Here is a 17,776-nt window from a genome sequence, read left to right on the forward strand (position 1 = left end):
CCCTGCGCGGCCGGCCCCTGGCCCCGGCGCTGCCTCCTCCACGCCGCCGCGCCCCGGCGGGAACGTGACCACAGCTCGCCGCCTGTCCGCCCGCGCGGCCGCGGTGCTGTCCGGTGAGTGGGGACACCTGGGAGCGGGCCGCGGAAACGTTCAGCTGAACGGGAGGGAGCCGCGCCGCTCCGCTTGGCCCCGGGCGGTGGGGAGGAGACGGGGCTGGGGGTAACGGCCCAGCATCACCGGCTGCGGGGACCGAGGTGCGGGCCGTGCCGGGGCTGTGCTGCCGTAGGTACTGCTGCCTTTATCTCCCGTGTCTTCCCCGCCTCCCAGAGCCGTCTGTCACCGCTGCCGAGCGGGGAGCCCCGGGGAGCAGGCGGTGCGTGAGGGTTGCGGGGCTCCCGCAGCCTCCGGCCGTGCCTGTGCAGCCTGGCCCTGATGCGGCACTCAGCTCTTCTGAGTGTGCGTCTCCTCTGGGTCACCAAACTGACCTGAGAGTTCCCCGTGCAATTGCAGCTGTGGAAACGCGGATTAATGTATCCACACTGAACTGATGGTATTGAGGGTGTAGAAAAAAAAGTTTCCTTTTGAAACTAGATACATAGAGAACACATAGTTACATTGAATTAATTAGAGTCAGACTTAGATGCCAACGCTGCTGTCAGTTTACTGAAGTGATTAAAAGCGCTATTTGTTGGGAGAAACATTGTATAACTTGGCTAGAGCATAACACAGAATGTGTTTTAGCCATGGAGGCTCCATATGATGGCGCTGAGGTCACGGTGGTGATGGAGGAGATAGAGGGCACTTACACTTACACCTCTCCGGTGCCATCCAAGAAGAAGAAGAAACATAAAAGTACTGGTGATCATGGAGAAAAAGCCAAGAAACCGCGGTAAGTTCTTTCTGCCTTCATTTGATTCCTTTGTAGGGTACGGGAGCAGTTTTCCCTGTTTCTGACATGAGTGGATTTGGAGTACTTCATAGTGTAAAGCATTGTATATGAAATATCAGCCTGGCACTTTGGGCCTGCTCAGACATTCTTTACAGGTGCCACTGTTGTTCAGTTTAGAGTTTGTTTACCCCACCATAATTTGCCTTGGGCTGGCCCTTAGAGGTTCTCTTTTTCTTTTGAGGTTCTCCTCAGAGAGTTTTCATTTGGTTAAAAAATGCATTAAATGTAACTTGCTTGTCACATGACCTTGAGACAAACCTAAACTTTGTGCATTTATTTTTCCCCAAGGAATTTATGTAGAACAACAGTAATATTTCAATTTCTGGTTGTGTTTCAGATCTGCTTACCTTCTCTACTATTATGACATTTACTTGAAAGTACAACAAGAGCTTCCACACCTCCCTCAGTCTGAAATCAACAAAAAGATCAGTGAGAGCTGGAGGTTGCTCAGTGTGGCTGAAAGGAGCTACTACTTGGAGAAAGCCAAGCTAGAGAAAGAGGGACTGGACCCGGTGAGTTCTTCCTGGAAGTTCTTTGGCTGCTGAGGAGAGAGGCAGTTCCCTGCTTACATAGCCCTGTGTGGGAGAGTTGTTTAACTGCAGATTCCAGTTTGTATCCTTGCTCAGGGCAGTCTTTAGAGAAGTGGTGTGAGGCCACTGCCTTTTGCCTTTGCCTTCTGTTCAGTTGAGGGAGGATGGTTTGTAATCCAGGATGAATATGTCTGGTACCTGCTCATGGCAGATATTTTTGTGTCCTTTCATCAGAGTGAGTGTTGGTAAGGTAGGTGATAAAGCAGGACTGAGCAGGATTCTGCAGGCTCTGTCATATGGAAAAATTACCAGCAAACTACAGGAAACCATTTGAACCTTAGGCACTAAAATAGCAGGATTGAGAACTGAATCTCTTCCTTTTTTCATTTGAATTTATTCCATCCTCTGGTTTTGCCCACAGAACTCCAAGGCATCCAGTCGAACTGCAGTGGTCCCTGACATTCCAGGCTTCCGCAAGATTCTTCCCCGCTCCAATTATATCATTATTCCCAAAACCAGTCTTCAGGAGGACAGGAGCAGGCAGTCTCTGGAGCTGTGTGTGACACAGAGCCCAGCAGCATCTGAAGGCTTGGCAGCTCCCAGGAATGTCACCAGTGTACCCCGTGACACCGTGCAGAGCATCCTTTCCGTGGACTCGGGCCGGGCCGGCGTCTCGGAGCAGTGCATCGCCATCGAGGGGCTGGCAGAGGACACGGCAGCCTTTGCCCAGCCTGAGGCTGCAGAAGAAGCTGTTACCTCAGAGGTTCTCTCTCACTACGTTGGGCCTGTGACAGAGAAAGTGGCTGGAGAGATCCTCTTGGATGAGGCTTCTTTGGAAATAGAAGGGCAGCCGTACCAGGCAGCGCGAGTGGTTATTGAGGAGACCCTGGTGAGCAGCTCCGCAGAAATCTCCAACGGGGGCATCGCTGTGGCCCGGCCCCAGGTGCCCGATGGGCTGTCTGTGGTGACCGTGGTCACTGGGAGGGTAAGTTGGTCCGGTGCCACTCAGGCTCCTGCCAGATCTCACCTGAAACATCTGAGTGCTATTTCCCCCATTTTACTTGAGATCCTGTGATTGCCCAACTTGCTGATGCTCAATGCTGAGAGGAACAAAACCTCTTTTTTGTAACGAATGATATAAAAGTAACTCCTTGACTGAGTTGTCTCTGCTTGCAGATTGACTCAGCCCTGTGGTGATATCAATTGTCTTATCGTGACTGAGTTCTTTTAATTGTTTGTTATAACAATATTTGAGGTATTGCAGTGCCAGTAATTGGGTTCTGCAGTTGCACTGCAAGATTTTGGCAAGAAAAAATGCTACTGCTGTGCTCCTGATAGCTGTTTTCCTGATTGTAGAGAGGTAGAAGGGAGTCCTTTTAAGCTGGAGTTTTAGGGATCAGTCATAGAAACCTTAGTCTGTGAAGAGTTGGATTCTCTTTTGTTTGAGTTTTGTTTGAGGAGTTTGGTAATTTCCAGAGTACATCTGGTAAGGTTGCTTTTGAAATGATTGCTGCTCTATCCTGTATTCTGCTCTCATCGCTCCTTAAGACACATTAATGTTCATGAGAGGGAGGAATATGGGTCACCGTGTCTTGTTTTCTGCATGCATTTTCCCTTTGATTTCATTTTAGGATACTGAAGAGAGTAGCTCCTCCACACCTGCAACGCAGTTTATCATGTTACCTTTGCCAGCTCACTCTGTTGTGGAGAACCCAGCGTCAATTAAATTGGTAAGAAATTCAGAGTCTTGTATGGTAGTTAAAGTTTGGATCTATTGTCATAGATTTGTTTTAAAGATATTAGAGGGAAGGATTTGCTCATGGTTCAGTTTTTAAAGATAATCCAATTTGGAGTTGCCGTATCACTCGATGTATTTCTTGTCTCTTGTGTTATGTCTTGAATAGGCTAAGAGGGTCTCTGACTTCTACAGTGTCTTACAGGGCCTATTTCTTCTGCCTTCTTCCTCAGGGAATTCTTGGAAACAGGTGGAGTAGATAAAGCTACCACAACACATCTGGCCAACAGCAGTTCCTGTGTAGCCTTCCACGAGTTGGATGCATATTTCTCTTCATAAAAAGCAGTGTCCATCCCTTTGAGGATGGACAAGAGCATATCTGCTCTTATGGCAGGAAAACATGAACTCCAAAGCTCTTGCTTTGGCAGGAGGGGAGCAATGACCTGAGGTTTTGAGAAACCATATTAAAGGCTGTGGCCTATTGCATGAGGAAGAATAGTATTATTTCACTGATCTAACCACTCCAGCCACCTCTGTTTTTGTAGCCATTTTGGGAGTTCGTTGTACAGTCAGTACTGCGGCTCCTTGTGTTATGTAAGCTAGCATCCAATCCTTTTTTCCAGGTTCTCTATGCTTCCAGCTGGTGGAACACTGCAGATATTTATAGTGGTGCATAGTGTGGTGCTCTTCCAGTTGTCCTGGGGAGAATGGAAATACCTCAGGTTTTTATGCCTGAGAAGGATCTGGTTAAAATTGACTCATTTCCTTGACAGCAGCACTTGCAGTTCTAGAAAAAAATCTGTACCTAGTTAGGGAGTTACAGTACAACAGCTCTCTTGGGGTGTTGGGAACAGGATATTGGAAGTGCTGTGCTGACAAAAACTCAAGTGTGTTGCTGCAGTTGTCCTGGCACAGATGACATGTCCTACTTTAGTTGTCTGTATAAATAGTGCCTGGTGATGCTGCTTGTGTTTCAGTAATTCATAGCAAGTTACAGTGAAGGACCAGGGAACACTTGACCACCCCATACAGCAGAAAGCTACTGACAAAACTGCCTTTGCATCATGAGTGCTTCTCTTCAAGTCTTTTTGCTGTGTTGCCATGAGTGTTAATCACATTTTGTCTTACTGTAGATTGCTGTTAGAAGCATTTTAATGCCATCTTACTGTGACTTTTTCATGTTCAAAAAGAACTTTCACATCACTGTAAATGCAAGATTAGTTTCTCCAGAAGGTTATGTGCATTGTTCATCCCTGCTCTGCAGGTTGATCTAAATTCAGGTAATACCAGAGGCTATTGTGTAGACTGAGCATTCAGAGTCACAGTTGTGGTCTGACTCGCCTGGTGCTGACCCAGCTGTGTGGTGTTTGTTCAGTAAAATGAATAATAGTGGAATGCTGGTGATTTGCCAAATAGCATTTGTAAGGTGCTTATGAGGAAAAAGAAGTGATCAGCACAGCTTTGTGGTGGTTTCCAGGTCTGTAGACAAATTCTTGACAATTCTTGTTTCAGACAACCACCTATACTCGCAGGGGACATGGAAATTGCACCAATCCTGGCTGTTCCTTCACTTATGTCACCAGGCATAAGCCACCAAAATGCCCAACATGTGGGAACTTCCTGGGAGGGAAGTGGATTCCAAAGGTAAATTTGTCTGTCTTTTCCTGAATTTGAGACGAAAAGTGCTGGTTTTGTGAATGCCTGTGATACTTCTAGACCTGTAGATCTAGCACAGGAGGTCAGATACACCAGAAATGATCTCTGCACTCGTGTTCCAGTGCATGTGCTGGAGCAAGTCACTGTTGCAGAGGACACTTGGCTAAGGTGAGACCTGAAATCACCACAGCTTGGGTAAAGATGCTGCTCATATCTGTTAGAATACGTGGGGCTGCATTTGCTAAAATATCTCTCATTGAGAGGATACACATGCTTCTGGCCCTCTGTCTGCACAGCTCCTGTGACTGGAAGGCATTGCCTGTTCCTCCTGCTACAGCCCCAACTAAGCTTGGGAAGTTGTTTTGTGGTAATTAATATCAACATATGAAGTTTTTCCACAAATTTAGTTTTCTGTGGTCTTTCAACATTGTTTTTTTAACAGAGAGGAGAAATAACTCTTAACTAGAGGAGGTGTATGATCCTTTAGGAGCTTGTTAATAAATTTGATTTAGTGGAGGCTGAAGTGCTATTGGGTATTGTTGTCTCATGGCCATGTGTCTGATCATGATATTCTCACTACTGACTGGAAGGAAGTTTCCAGGTGTTGGTAGAGTTGTAAAGCCTGAGTGGAAAAGTCTTTCTCCACATGATGCCTCTTCTTCTTAAGTTATTGGCATCTCTGCTAGCTGTGTACAGAAAAACACACTTGATCCTTAAACCTTGGCACTATCCTGGTAATTAGTCAGCTCTGAATAGATGTGCATTTCTGTCTGAAGCAAGACTCCTCAGGCACAATTTAAAGGATGCTCTCAGTGTGAAAATTGGCATTGGCATTCAGTGGGTTTATGTGGATTTGTTCTGAACCTCCTTTGTTTTGTGTCTGGATCCATTAAACATTCAGGGATGAGAACTCTTTTGGGCAGCCTGCAGACTCTGTGGTGTCTGAGCTGAAGGCTGAGCTTCCTGTGTGGTAGGGTACAAATAGTGATGGTGACATCTTCACTTTTGTTTGGTAAACTTGCTGAGGTAGAGAGATGGCTGAATGCAAAGAGTATTTCTGGATTCTGCCTGAGCAGGGCATGTGTGCTGCTGTTCAACCTTACTCTGGTTAGAACTGAAAGGTTTTAGAGGGAGCTTTCCTTTTTGTCTTTCAGACTTTGGTCTGCCGGATTCCATTTCTGATATCTTTTTCCATATTCCAGTTCAGTGTTCATTGCATCTTTGTTGAATCCAGTACAATGATTTTTGTAGCCTTAGTCTTGGAACTAACATTTTTCCTAAAGTCAGAAAATCTTCCTAAGTAATCCTGTTTTCTGGTTGGCTCACATGCTTGCTTTTCTGAAAGCTTATATCCAAAAGATGCAGATTCTCTGTCTTAACTCCCTTTGATTGCTCAATAATGTGGAAGAGCAGACAGCATCAGAGAGCTGAAGCCATGAAAGGGGAGCGTAGGAGGTGGGCCCTTGCTACAGAGGGTGGTGGGTGACTTTGTGCTGTTGATGCTAATGGTGATATATAAGGATGTTTAAGAAAGATTGATTCTTCAAAGTAAACAGCATCTAAAAATAATACATGAAGGGCCAAGAGGCCAGATACAATGTTAGCAGGGCCTTTGCTGTTGTAGGAGATGCTGTCTGTCTACTCCCATACAATTCACTGCTTAAACACTTCGAATTCTGCTGTTTTGTTCCAGCATTAAATAGGCCACAGGAAACATGGCATATGCAGGGGACTTGCTTATCTGTGAAAGCTGAAAGCTCTGAAATGTGACTCTCTCCTTGTTTCCAGGAAAAGCAACCAAAAAGCAAATCTGAGCCAAATTCAGGCACCTCTCTCAAAACTCCAGCAGCTAAAAGAGGTCAGCAGTCAGCCCTCACAGAACCCACAGCCGCCTGTGAGAGTTCCTCCAAGTCTGCCTTGGAGAGCTCTGAAGCTGTCAGCCAGCTGCTGAGTGCTGTGCCTGGTGGAGGGCAGATGCCTGAGATGGAGTGGGAGGAAGTGATCATCTCTGAGGGCCACTTTCTCCCAAATAATGTGCTTGCTGAAGACAGGAGCAGTGCCCAGCAGCAAGTGGACGCCTCTTCAGAGCAGGCAGAGAAAGGAAGCATAGGGCAGGGGATGCCCACATCTTCTGAGGTGTTGAGTCCAAATGCCTCTGTGAAAAAGCCAGTGGTGGGGTGAGTCACTTTTCCATGTGTTATGGGAGCATATGATGTCTATTGTGTGCTCATGGGACTAGTCCAAGAAGTTGAAGGCTGTTGGCAGTGCTTCCTGTAAAACTTACTGTGTTTGCTGTCTGTTTTGTGCAAGTTCAGGATTGTTCCTTTGAGTCTTTGTCCATCAGAACTAATATTTTTCTTTAAGTGACAGATTGTAGTCACAGGGCAGATGCAGCCTTAGCACTGTCTCTCTTTCTATTGCAATAGCTGTGGTTAGTGTGCTAACAAAGCACAATTCAGGGAAAAGAGGAAAACTGAAGCTGAGGGGAAATAGATGGAATATTTTTCCACTTGTAGCTCTTATTTTTCAGAACTGATGCAACAGCTGCTACACACAAGGGACAAGAAGCAAAGAGCAAACCAAGACCCAAGCCCTCCTTGCTGGCTGCAGCCAGACCCATGCGAGCCATTCTGCCTGCTCCATTCATTGTGGGGAGAGAAGCCAGCACAGAGCAGCTGAGCAGCAGGCAGGCCTTTGCAAGTGCTGGTAAAAGCAGCATCTCTGTGTGCTTTGGGAGCTGTTGTCTTTCCTCACCTTGCTGAAGTGGTGTCTGCCAATAATAAGATAGGTTTCAGGGGAGGTGGTTACTAATGCTAGGAAAAAACCAGTTTGTCTCTGCCTGAGTGGAGTAAATGGGCCATGAAACACCTGCTTGGGTTATTTCAAGCTCAGAGGAAAGATCTCACATGACTATAGTGGCATTTAACAAAGATGTCAGAAAGAAACAGAACCTGTTTTCTCACATTTAACCTGATGCATCTCTTTCCTCCTTCTAGACAAGCATTCTCCTGTGAGAACATCAGGCTTGAAGCCCAGTACACTGAAACAGTTGGGCCAGTCAGTTCTGCAGCCACCAACTGCTGAGGAACAAAAGGTTGTTCTTCAAATGCAAACTATTTTCCTGGATTTGGGGGGGGGGGGGGGGGGGAGGGTTTTGGTTTGTTGTTTTTTTCTTTTTTTCTCCCAAGGAGTCATATGACCTGAGTGAGAAATAGAACAAAAAATGTATCTGCCTTATGATGATGAGATCTGTGAGTGGCTGTTTTTATGATATGGCTGGATAGCAGAATGACTTCTTGGTGGCTGAGTGTGGGAACTGAGCTGAGAGATGCTGTTGGACAATCCTGCTGTTGGTTACTTTGGGAACCTCCCAGCTACTTCCAGAAGATGCTTTAAGGATCTGCTGGTGCTTTGATAATCTGACATGCAATATTGAATATTGAGCTTTTCACCTGTAAAATATGACTCAGTATGCCAAGGGGCTGAATCTGTGAATTGTAATGCCTTTGCATGCAAGATGGTGTCTTATGGTATTTGGGATATTAAATGAACTTTAATCAATCACTTAGGGGCAGTAATGCTAATAGATATTGATATTGGTGCATGTATGTATTTAGTAATAGGTGTCTGATGTGTGTTGTTTTTTCTGCTTTCAATCTCTAGCTCCACAGTTCTGTGACAAGCAGGGCATCTCAGGTTAAAGTTGTGGAGGTCAAACCAGACATGTTCCCTTCCTACAAGTACAGTTGCACCGTAACTTTGGTGAGAATTTTTCAAATCGTGTGAAAAACTATTTCACTTCTGCCACAGGGAGTGTCCTCTCTGGGGTGAGAATTATGTGGGACTTCTGTTTTACTGACTGGCACAAATACATTTCATTTTTAACATTAAATAATCTGTGCTTTATGTCATCTCTAGACCTAGTCCAGGATGGCTGTGCAGGGCCTTGTTAAGAGATGGATTTTAACTCATGTCCCCATGCAGAATCCTCGTGCCCTGCTTGAGTTCAGCAGGGAGGATCAGGGGTTTCTGAATGAATTTTTAATGCGCTTCTGATCTGGAGAACTGGCCCCAGAATGATTAAGTACTACTACTTACAGGATTCTGTGCAAAGTGACAGGGCTTGCTATTGATGTTTGAACAAGATGTTATAAAGTGGAGGTAAAACATATAAGAATATCTTTTAGAATCTTGTTGGCTTAGAATCATAGAGTCATTCAGGTTGGAAAAGACCTTTAAGATAATGGAGTCCAACTATTAAAAGTCAAGGTCACCATTTGTAGAAAGTGAAGGGAGACGACCCATCCTCTGATCAGCATCGAACTCCTATTTATTGATCCACCAAGCACATTTTATAACAGTGTTAATTAAGTTCATACATATTGCAAAACCCGAGCTCATCATCGGTTACAGATTAAACATTAACCCCTCCTTTTGTTTTCAGTACCTGTCGTTTGTTATTGAAACTAAGGTTTATTTTCTCACCCTGTTATGAAAGTTCTCAAGGCCTCCATGTTTGTCAACTTTTGCTTTCCCATACCAGCCAAGGACAGAATGTTTACCTGTTATGAAAAAACAGCCTGAGAACTTTGTTGTTTACAGAAACAGGCTGTGAGAATTTGCTCCTCACAGCTGCCTTTTACTTTTCCATCAGCTGTATATGATTATGGCATGTCTGAACAAAACTCTATAAGCCATTTCTGAGCAAAATTCTCCAACAAGCAAGCATCTCTTTTGTGTCATTCAGGATTTGGGATTGGCAACCTCACGTGGCAGAGGGAAATGCAAGAACCCCTCCTGCAGTTATGTGTATACAAACAGGCACAAGCCACGCATCTGCCCAAGCTGTGGTTACAACCTTGCCAAAGACAGGACTGAGAAAACAGCAAAATCCCTGGTAAGGTTCAAGCTGGCTTGTTTCATCACATGTCTGTTGTGAGCTGGGCAGGGAACTTTGCAAGTCCCTATGGAAGCATGGTTTGGGCTTTGCTTTTTTTTTCATTATGATAAACTTTTCTGACAGAATGGTTCCTATTTAAAATATCTGTGATGATGTTTGTTGAATTCCTGTAGCAGTGGTGCTTCAGGCTGATAGAATATGAGCACACCCAATTCTACCACTGGGTGTCTCCTGAACTTAAAAATCCTTCTATTGTGACAGTACATGCTGGGAAAATCGACCCTGAAGTCACCACATTGCTGTGTCAGCTTTGTTGAACTTCAGACTTCATCAAGAAACTCCCAAGTCTCTCTGCTTTGTGAGCAGTTTGGGGCTGGTGTCAGTTAAGTTGGTACATCTTGTATTAGAGCTTCCTTTTTTTAAGGGTTTGTAGAGCAATTTTACTTCCAACCTGAATTTATTTCTGGATGTAGGGGTTTTTTTCTGATGTATAAATATGTTTTCAGTTGTCTGCTGTACTATGTGGATGTAATTAATTCTGGAGGGTTTTTTTCCCTTTGCAGCCTCAGATCTTAGCTTTTCTCATACTGAATAGTAATGTTTTTAAAACAATAAATGAAAAAAAGGAGCCTTCTTGCTCTTAGCTGAAATGCCTACTCAGCAAATAGACAGAATTTTAGTCTGTGGAGTAATGACTCATCCACTTGCCTTTTTTTTTTATTTTGAAGAACACAACTTTGTTTAGTGATTTTGTTTTTGCTTTAAAGATGCAAGCAAACAGAAATGGCCTGTGTGAAACTCACACAAACAGCTGTGTAAGGAACAGCAGTGTGCTTAGCTCAGCTTCCATTCTGAGAGGCATGTAGCTTGTCTCTTCCTCATTTAGGTTTTTTCTTTTTTTCTGGTTGTAGATCAGTTTAACATTCCTGTCACACAGTTAATTGTTGTCTCTGGGCTTTTGACTGATCATTTATCTCATTGCTGGACTAGTCAGAAAACCAGGTTGAAATGTTGACACAAGAGTTTCAGGGATTAAACAAATGAGCTTGTTTGGGTTCTCTTTGTTCTCCTGGCACAACCTGGAGTTTGGTTCTCCTGTCTTTGGGCATTTTGTTGTGGTAGTATGTGTTGGAGAAGGGTAGATTGTAGACTGATCAATTGTTACTGATTAGTGTGTTCTGTGTATCACAGCGCCCAGTTCTCTGTTAGTTGGTTCCTCCAGCTTCTGGAGAGCTGTGCAGCCCTGAGCCTGTGCCTGATAACCTGTGGAGAAAGACAGTGATAACTGGAGGTTCAAGTGATGAGGGTTATTGAAGTGTACCTGTTGGTGGTTATCCTCATCTTCTGGATCCCCAATCCCTGCACTCAAGAGTTTAATGGCCAATCTGTGATGGTTTGGCACTGGAGGAGTTGGACTGTAATAAACTATTTTTGTTAATTTGAGCTTGAAGTGGCATCAATGATTCAGCAGTAGTGTAGAAGTCAGGTTTACCGAGAGCAAAGGCTGCTGTGTTTCTGCTGCCTTTTATGACTTTTTTGGGCCTAATATTTCATCCCCATGCTTGCCTGTTGGGCTGTGTTGCTCCCCAGGAGGTGAGTGCAGGCCAGCCGGGCGTGCTGAACACCAGCGAGCCGCTGACGCCGGCGCAGAAGGAGACGCAGCGTCAGTCCACGCTGCAGCTGCTGCGCAAGGTGATGCAGATCCCCGAGAACGAGTCCGAGCTGGCTGAGATCTTCACCCTCATCCACGAGCTCAACAGCTCCAGGCTCATCCTGTCCAACGTGAGTGAGGAGACTGTGACCATCGAGCAGACCTCCTGGTCCAACTACTACGAGTCTCCGTGCGTGCAGTGCCTCCTCTGTAACAGCCCCTTGTTCAAAGGGGGACACAAGTAAGATGCCGCTTTGCATTTTGACTCTTTCAAACTCATGCTGATTTTCTTTGTTCTGAGTCTGCCTGAAATAATATTTGCTTTGGCCCCTGGTAGTGAAGCTGGTGAAAGTGACACTGAGTAAGTTAGATGTGTTGGAAAGGGTTTGGCAGGATCAAAGAGTGACTGCAAAGTCCAGCTGTAACTTTTTTCTTATTGAAACAGTATTTTCATTAGTCATCCCCTCTTTGTTTTCCATTCTGATGCTTTGAGGCTAAGAGAGGAAAACTTGTGTGTTTACAGATGTGCATTGTGTGATTTCCTTTTTCTCTGTCTCCCTGGTCTGAGTATTTCCTCTGTGGGTCTTTTTGCTTATGATATTTTCATTCCTTTCATTTCTTAACATGTGCTTGAGTGAATGCTTTTTGGAACAAATACCCAAATTGAAACCTGAAAGACTTTAAGAAACTTTTAGTAAATAAGCTAGATTGCCTTAACTAGATTTGAATGAAAGCCTGTAGGATATCTCTTCCCTTAGTCTGCCAGACATTCTCCTGTTGCTGAAAATATGATCTAAGATTTTTCCTACAACAAAATGTCAGGGAGTTTAATGTTGTTTCATTCTTCCACAAATAAATTATTGATATGAAGGATGGATATTTGCTTTGGTCAGGCTAGCACTAATTGAGATCTTTCCAGAAGAGTTGCTTTTTATGTTCTGTATTTTTTTCAGAACAGAGGAGTCTCACACCCTGTCTCTCACCATGGGTCTTACCAGCCTGTGCATTGTAAATCCTTGTCTGTGCCTGGCTGCTTTGCAGTGCTCTGCATGTGGGACTCTCCCATGTGTCTGCACAGGCTCTAATTGAAGCCCTGCCAGTGGGAAGGAGGAGACTTTGGCTTTGGTTCCTGTTTTCCCAGGTGGACAGCAGTATTTCAGCCACTGGCACTCTCCTGTCTGAACTTCCCCCTTGTCAGTTACATTGCTCTCTGAGTCTGTGTGCAGGACAGGCTGGTGGGATGTATTACTGATCACCACAGCAATGGTACAGCCACTTCTCCCAGGGCAGCTGGGGCCGTGGGTTTTCTCCACCTCTGCAATAGTAGGTTCCCAGTGTATGGAGCTGAAGGGATGCTCTAGTGCTGTTTAAAAGAATGTGAGCTATGACCTGCGTCTGCCTGGGAAATCTGTTTTAAAATGTAACTTCTTCTGGTGTGATACGATGTAGTGAGCTGGCTTAGATTTACATAATAATGAACTCATGTCAACTAGACTGTGTGAAGTTACTGCAGGGTTGGACTAAAAAACCCATTGGCTTCACTCAGAGTGTTTTTTTTGTTGTGTGTTGCAGTTCCCTTGCTGGTCCTCAGGAGTGCTGGCTGCTGACAGCCAATAGATTACAGGTGGTTACAGCTCAGGTCAAAGTGTGCTTGAACCTGCAGTGTCTGGCCCTCCATAGCTTCACTGACATTTACACAGGTAGGAGAAATGTGAACATACAGCATGACTACGGTCTGAACCCTTTTGAAGCCTTGGGATTGTATCAGAGCATTGTTCAGGCACTAGAAAAGCTTATTCCCTTCTCCAGTGTACTAAATTTTAAATATTTTTAATCACTTCTGCTTATTCTGCAAGTAAATCTATATTTGTGAGTGAAAACACATGAATGCTCTGGTGAGGAAGACCTTGCCTTGATTCCCTGGTGTAGGCCTCTGTGAATGTTGAGTTCTGCAAGGCAGCCCCTGAGATCATGGTCAGAGACATCTCTGGAGAATGCTGTTTGGTGGCATTGGCTAGTGAGATAGATTGACAGCTGTTCCTTGTAGCTTTTTAACAACAGACAAGTCTGTGAAAGGAGCTGATGTTTCAGCAGGGAACTCTGCATTTCAGAGGTGCAGAAGCACTGTTGGTGTTCCCGTTATCCTCTAAACTGTACTCATGAGTGTGTTGTGTATCAGTAAGGAATAAATTTCCTTGTGAGGAAGATCTGGAACCCTACAGACAATAACTATCTTGTTTTAACTGCAGGCCTTTTCAATGTGGGTAACAAATTGTTAGTGAGCTTGGATCTTCTGTTTGCAATCCGAAACCATATTAAACTTGGAGAGGATCCCAGAGTGGCTGTTGGCAATATCCTTGACTCTGTTCAGGAGCAAACTGGTGAGTTTTCCTTCTTGCTTTTTACCATAACATACCAAACTGTGACCTGATGATGATTGCTAGGTTATAAAAAGGCAAACCTCACCTATTTTAGTGTATGTTTCTATTAAATAACTTCCTAAACCAAACAGTACCTCTCTGACCAGTCCTTTATAACAATTCTCTGGAGGGCAGGTTTGGTTTTAACCTGTGTAGGAGAGCCCTACTACCTCTGCAGTGGCTTCAGGATGTGAAAACTGTAACAGTGGCATGTTCTCTTTTCAGATAAAAGCCTGAGCCCTGATGAGCAGGCTCAGCTCCAGGAGCTGCTGTGCAATGGCTACTGGGCTTTTGAATGCCTGACAGTCCGGGATTACAATGATATGATCTGTGGAATCTGTGGTATAACCCCCAAGGTGGAAATAGCCCAGAGGAATACGGAAAATGTCCTAGCACTGAAAAATATAGAGGTAGGTTTTTCCCACAGCTCACATCCTGTTTGTGTTCAAAGCAGATCATAATGATTTTTTGCTGACTCTGGTCTTCATGGTGCACAATAAGTACATGAGACCTTTGTGAGTGGTTTTCTGCTGATGCCTGACAAGAGGATGTGGCTGGAGCAGCAATGTCTGTGCTTCCTCTTAGAGGTGTTGATGTGTAGTTCAGGGAAAATGAGATCCTTTGTCCCTGGACCACAGCTTTTGTCCAGCAGCCTTGGGTAGGAGGAACCTTGGATGGAAGTTGTTGAATTTGGTCTTCCTTTGACATGAACACATTCTTTTTTTCCTCAAGTTTCCCTGAGGTGCTGTCTTCTCTAATGGGGAAAAAAGCCCTAGTAGGAGAATGTAGCATGTCTGACTTTTATGTCAAATATGTAAATTTTGAGTCTTACCCAATGCAAAGTGGTTGTGGGAAGCTTTAGGAGACTGAAATCATCTTGTTATATTTGAGCTAAGCACTCTCCTGGATAGTCCTCATGCCATGAGTGAGACTGACACAGAGCTATCAAATGAACTGTGGGTTTTGTATTTGACCACTCTTTCTTTCTCTCTGTAGTTTACTTGGCCAGAATACTTGCCATCAAGTGAAGTGAATGTGGAAGACTTTTGGTCCACGATGGAGACAGAGGTGATTGAGCAGGTGGCTTTTCCTTCTAGCATCCCCATCACAAAGTTTGATGCCTCTATTGTTGCTCCTTTCTTCCCTCCACTGATGAGAGGAGCAGTGGTGATCAATACAGAGAAGGACAAGAACCTGCATGCACAGCCAGTGCCAGGTAATGGCTCAGGTTGTGCCCATTAAGGGAGTGCTTGATGCGTTGGTGACTTCAGTCTTGGTGATGTTTAACATTAAGAATAGCTGATTGCATGACACTTTAAAAGTCATGTGTGCTGAGAAAAGACAGGAACATTGAAGTGATTTCAGCTGTTCTCAGGCTACTTTATTACTTGAGGCTTGGCTTTTCCTGTGAAGTTTGGATGCAGTGGTGGGCTCTGATGCATTTGAGACATGGGGGACATGAGAGCATTGCACCCCAGGTGAGATAGAGTCTGGTTGCAGAGGGATGCATGCACATCTTGAATGCCAGTCAGTGTTTGTTTCATGTTAGACTGATACTTGGAGTGTGGAAGTTGCTGGTAGTGCTTGGTATCACAGTGTTACAATCTCAATAAAGGGTGAATAAGTTTTTGCAGAACTTGAGAAAAAACTAGGAGAGTGGTGTGGTAGTCCTGATCAGAGTTGTCATATTGACTGCATGGAACAAGAAGCAGTGAGAGGAATAATCTCAGATCTGAGAGCTAAGATCAGTTAGCACCTGGTTCCCTTAAGAATTTAGATGTTGTGTATAGGAAGGAAGACTGGCTTTCCAGGCTTAGCAAGTGTGTGAGTTGGCTTTGCAGACAGGGCTGCAGTTGCTTCAGAGCTGGGCTGCAGAAGAGCTGTGTGGGCTCTTGTGGAAGTGGAGTTCCTGAGAAAGAGCCAGGGAAATGTGAAGGCTGAGCCTGGAGCTGTTCAGCCCAAGGGCTGCAGTGACATTTATCTCTGCTCTTCTTCACTTGGTTGTCCTCCCATCAGTCATTTAAAGGTTACAAATGACAGGATAGATGAGTGCTTATGGGGTCTGCAGCTATGCTGGGCTCAGTCTGGTGACCTCAGCCGTGAATGGCTCAAGACAAGTGCTCTGTGATGTGCTCTGCACGTAGGACTGTTCACAGCTCTCTCTTGCTGGCTGTGGGTTGTGCAATCTCTGCTTCTGTCATCTTCTTAAGAAATTATTTTGGTAAGTTCCCTTCCTGAGAATGAGTGCTGAGACTGCTGAGTGCTGTTTCCTGCCTTTGCAGGTAACGGGAGTGCCTTGGTGAGGCTCCTTCAGGAAGAAGTCTTCAGGCCTGAGCTGATAAACTCTTACAGTGAGGAAGAGCTGCAGAGCTTTCTGACACAGTGTGACATCCCCTGGGAGGCATCACATACCAAGGTAATGGCTTGTTTGCCCACAGACAAGCCTGCAGGAGTGGAGCTGTTCTTCACTGTCTTCCCCTCATCCACTCTTGCCATCCTAGACAATTAATTTCTCATCTGACTGCACTAAGGGCAGGGATGGGTGCCAGCAGGTTATAGGATAATTTACACATGGTGAAATAAATTGAACCTTTGTGGGCTAGAAGAAAGGAAGCCTGTAATTACCTTGTCACCGGCTCAGCATTGTGTAATTGGTTGTCATCCTCACTGTGCTGAGTGTGGGATTAGGAAGTTATTGGATGAAGTGCAAATTAGGATTTAGGAGACCTTGCATGCTGCCTTTTCCCTCTCTGCAGGAGTCTGTTAATTCTAGTAATTTTCTTTGGGGCCTGTCTTTTTTAGGATGAGCTCTGCTACTCCCTCCTGGCTCTCTATGAGTTTGTACAGAATGGGACAAGCATTACACCATCTTCTGCTCATCACACAGGAGGGAAAATCTACAAAGTGTGTCCACATCAGGTAGGGAAGACTGGAGCCACAGTGGATTTTTTCTTCCTTGGCTATTCATTATTTGACTTAACAGCATGGAACTTCCTTATTGAATAGAAGCAATGGAATGGGCTTCTCTGAGCCTTGGGAATGAAACCTGTTCCTCAGGGCTTGGAAAATTCCCCATGACAAGGTGAATGTGTGTGAGGAGGAAACAGAGTACCTTTAGAGAAAGTAGTTGTCTGCTTGGTGAAAGGCAGCTGGATTTTTTTTAAGACTAGATTGTTTTTCTGTAAGTTTTTAATTTTATTGTGCTGCTGATGTCAATCCTTTCTTTGTTCTAGGTTGTGTGTGGCTCCAAGTACATAGTAAGAGGAGAAAATGCTCGGGATCACGTGGACTTGTTGGTATCCTCACGTCACTGGCCTCCAGTGTATGTTGTTGATTCAGCCTCTTCAGTGGCACTGTGTGCAGACCTCTGCTGGCCTGGCCTGACTTCCCAGATGTGGGGGAAGAACCAGGGCTGCTTCTCTGACCCCATGGAACCTCCAACGGTTAGTTATGTCTTATCTCTCTGCTGTGCCAGTCCAGCATGGAAAAGCTGCTGGGAGACCAAGGGAGATTAAAGTTAACACCCTCTCCCCATATGTAATCTGCATTGTGGCTTGAGATAATTTTGTAGAATCACACAATGATTTGGGTTGGAAGGGCCCTTAAAGCTCATCCATTTCACCCTCCTGCCATAGGCAGGGTCACCTTCCACTAGGTCAGGTTGCTCACAGGCCCATCCAGCCTGGTTTTGAGCACTGCCACGAGTGAATTTGACCTGATAAGTATCTCCTGATTTAAGCTTTGCCAGGGCATCAGTCCTAAGCATAGCAGAATGTATTAGGTGTTGCCTGGAGATTGTGTTTGATTAATTGTCCTTAGAATAGGAAGAGCTGTGCTGGGAGTGCATTGTAACAGCTCAGATCATGAATTTTGGAGCACATCACTTATTTTGACACAGCAACTCACTTCTTTCAGACTACTGCTATTCCTTGACA

General features: G+C 44.8%; 1 protein-coding gene across 1 annotated transcript in view; it reads left to right on the forward strand.

The window, feature by feature from the left end:
* The window catches only part of HMGXB3 (HMG-box containing 3), a 19,897-nt gene continuing 2,121 nt past the window's right edge, over nt 1–17,776 (forward strand). The window contains exons 1-19 of the mRNA XM_058815109.1: nt 1–113; nt 742–889; nt 1,287–1,461; nt 1,901–2,464; nt 3,111–3,209; nt 4,727–4,858; nt 6,659–7,047; nt 7,401–7,576; nt 7,867–7,964; nt 8,534–8,632; nt 9,618–9,767; nt 11,361–11,662; nt 12,994–13,121; nt 13,671–13,802; nt 14,067–14,251; nt 14,838–15,057; nt 16,124–16,257; nt 16,644–16,760; nt 17,075–17,284. Coding sequence (XP_058671092.1) covers nt 744–889; nt 1,287–1,461; nt 1,901–2,464; nt 3,111–3,209; nt 4,727–4,858; nt 6,659–7,047; nt 7,401–7,576; nt 7,867–7,964; nt 8,534–8,632; nt 9,618–9,767; nt 11,361–11,662; nt 12,994–13,121; nt 13,671–13,802; nt 14,067–14,251; nt 14,838–15,057; nt 16,124–16,257; nt 16,644–16,760; nt 17,075–17,284 — 3,456 coding nt within the window. The 5' untranslated portion in view covers nt 1–113; nt 742–743. The remainder of the gene's footprint in view (nt 114–741; nt 890–1,286; nt 1,462–1,900; nt 2,465–3,110; nt 3,210–4,726; nt 4,859–6,658; nt 7,048–7,400; nt 7,577–7,866; nt 7,965–8,533; nt 8,633–9,617; nt 9,768–11,360; nt 11,663–12,993; nt 13,122–13,670; nt 13,803–14,066; nt 14,252–14,837; nt 15,058–16,123; nt 16,258–16,643; nt 16,761–17,074; nt 17,285–17,776) is intronic.

This window comes from Ammospiza caudacuta, chromosome 16 (genome assembly GCF_027887145.1).
Source record: "Ammospiza caudacuta isolate bAmmCau1 chromosome 16, bAmmCau1.pri, whole genome shotgun sequence".
NCBI lineage: Eukaryota > Metazoa > Chordata > Aves > Passeriformes > Passerellidae > Ammospiza > Ammospiza caudacuta.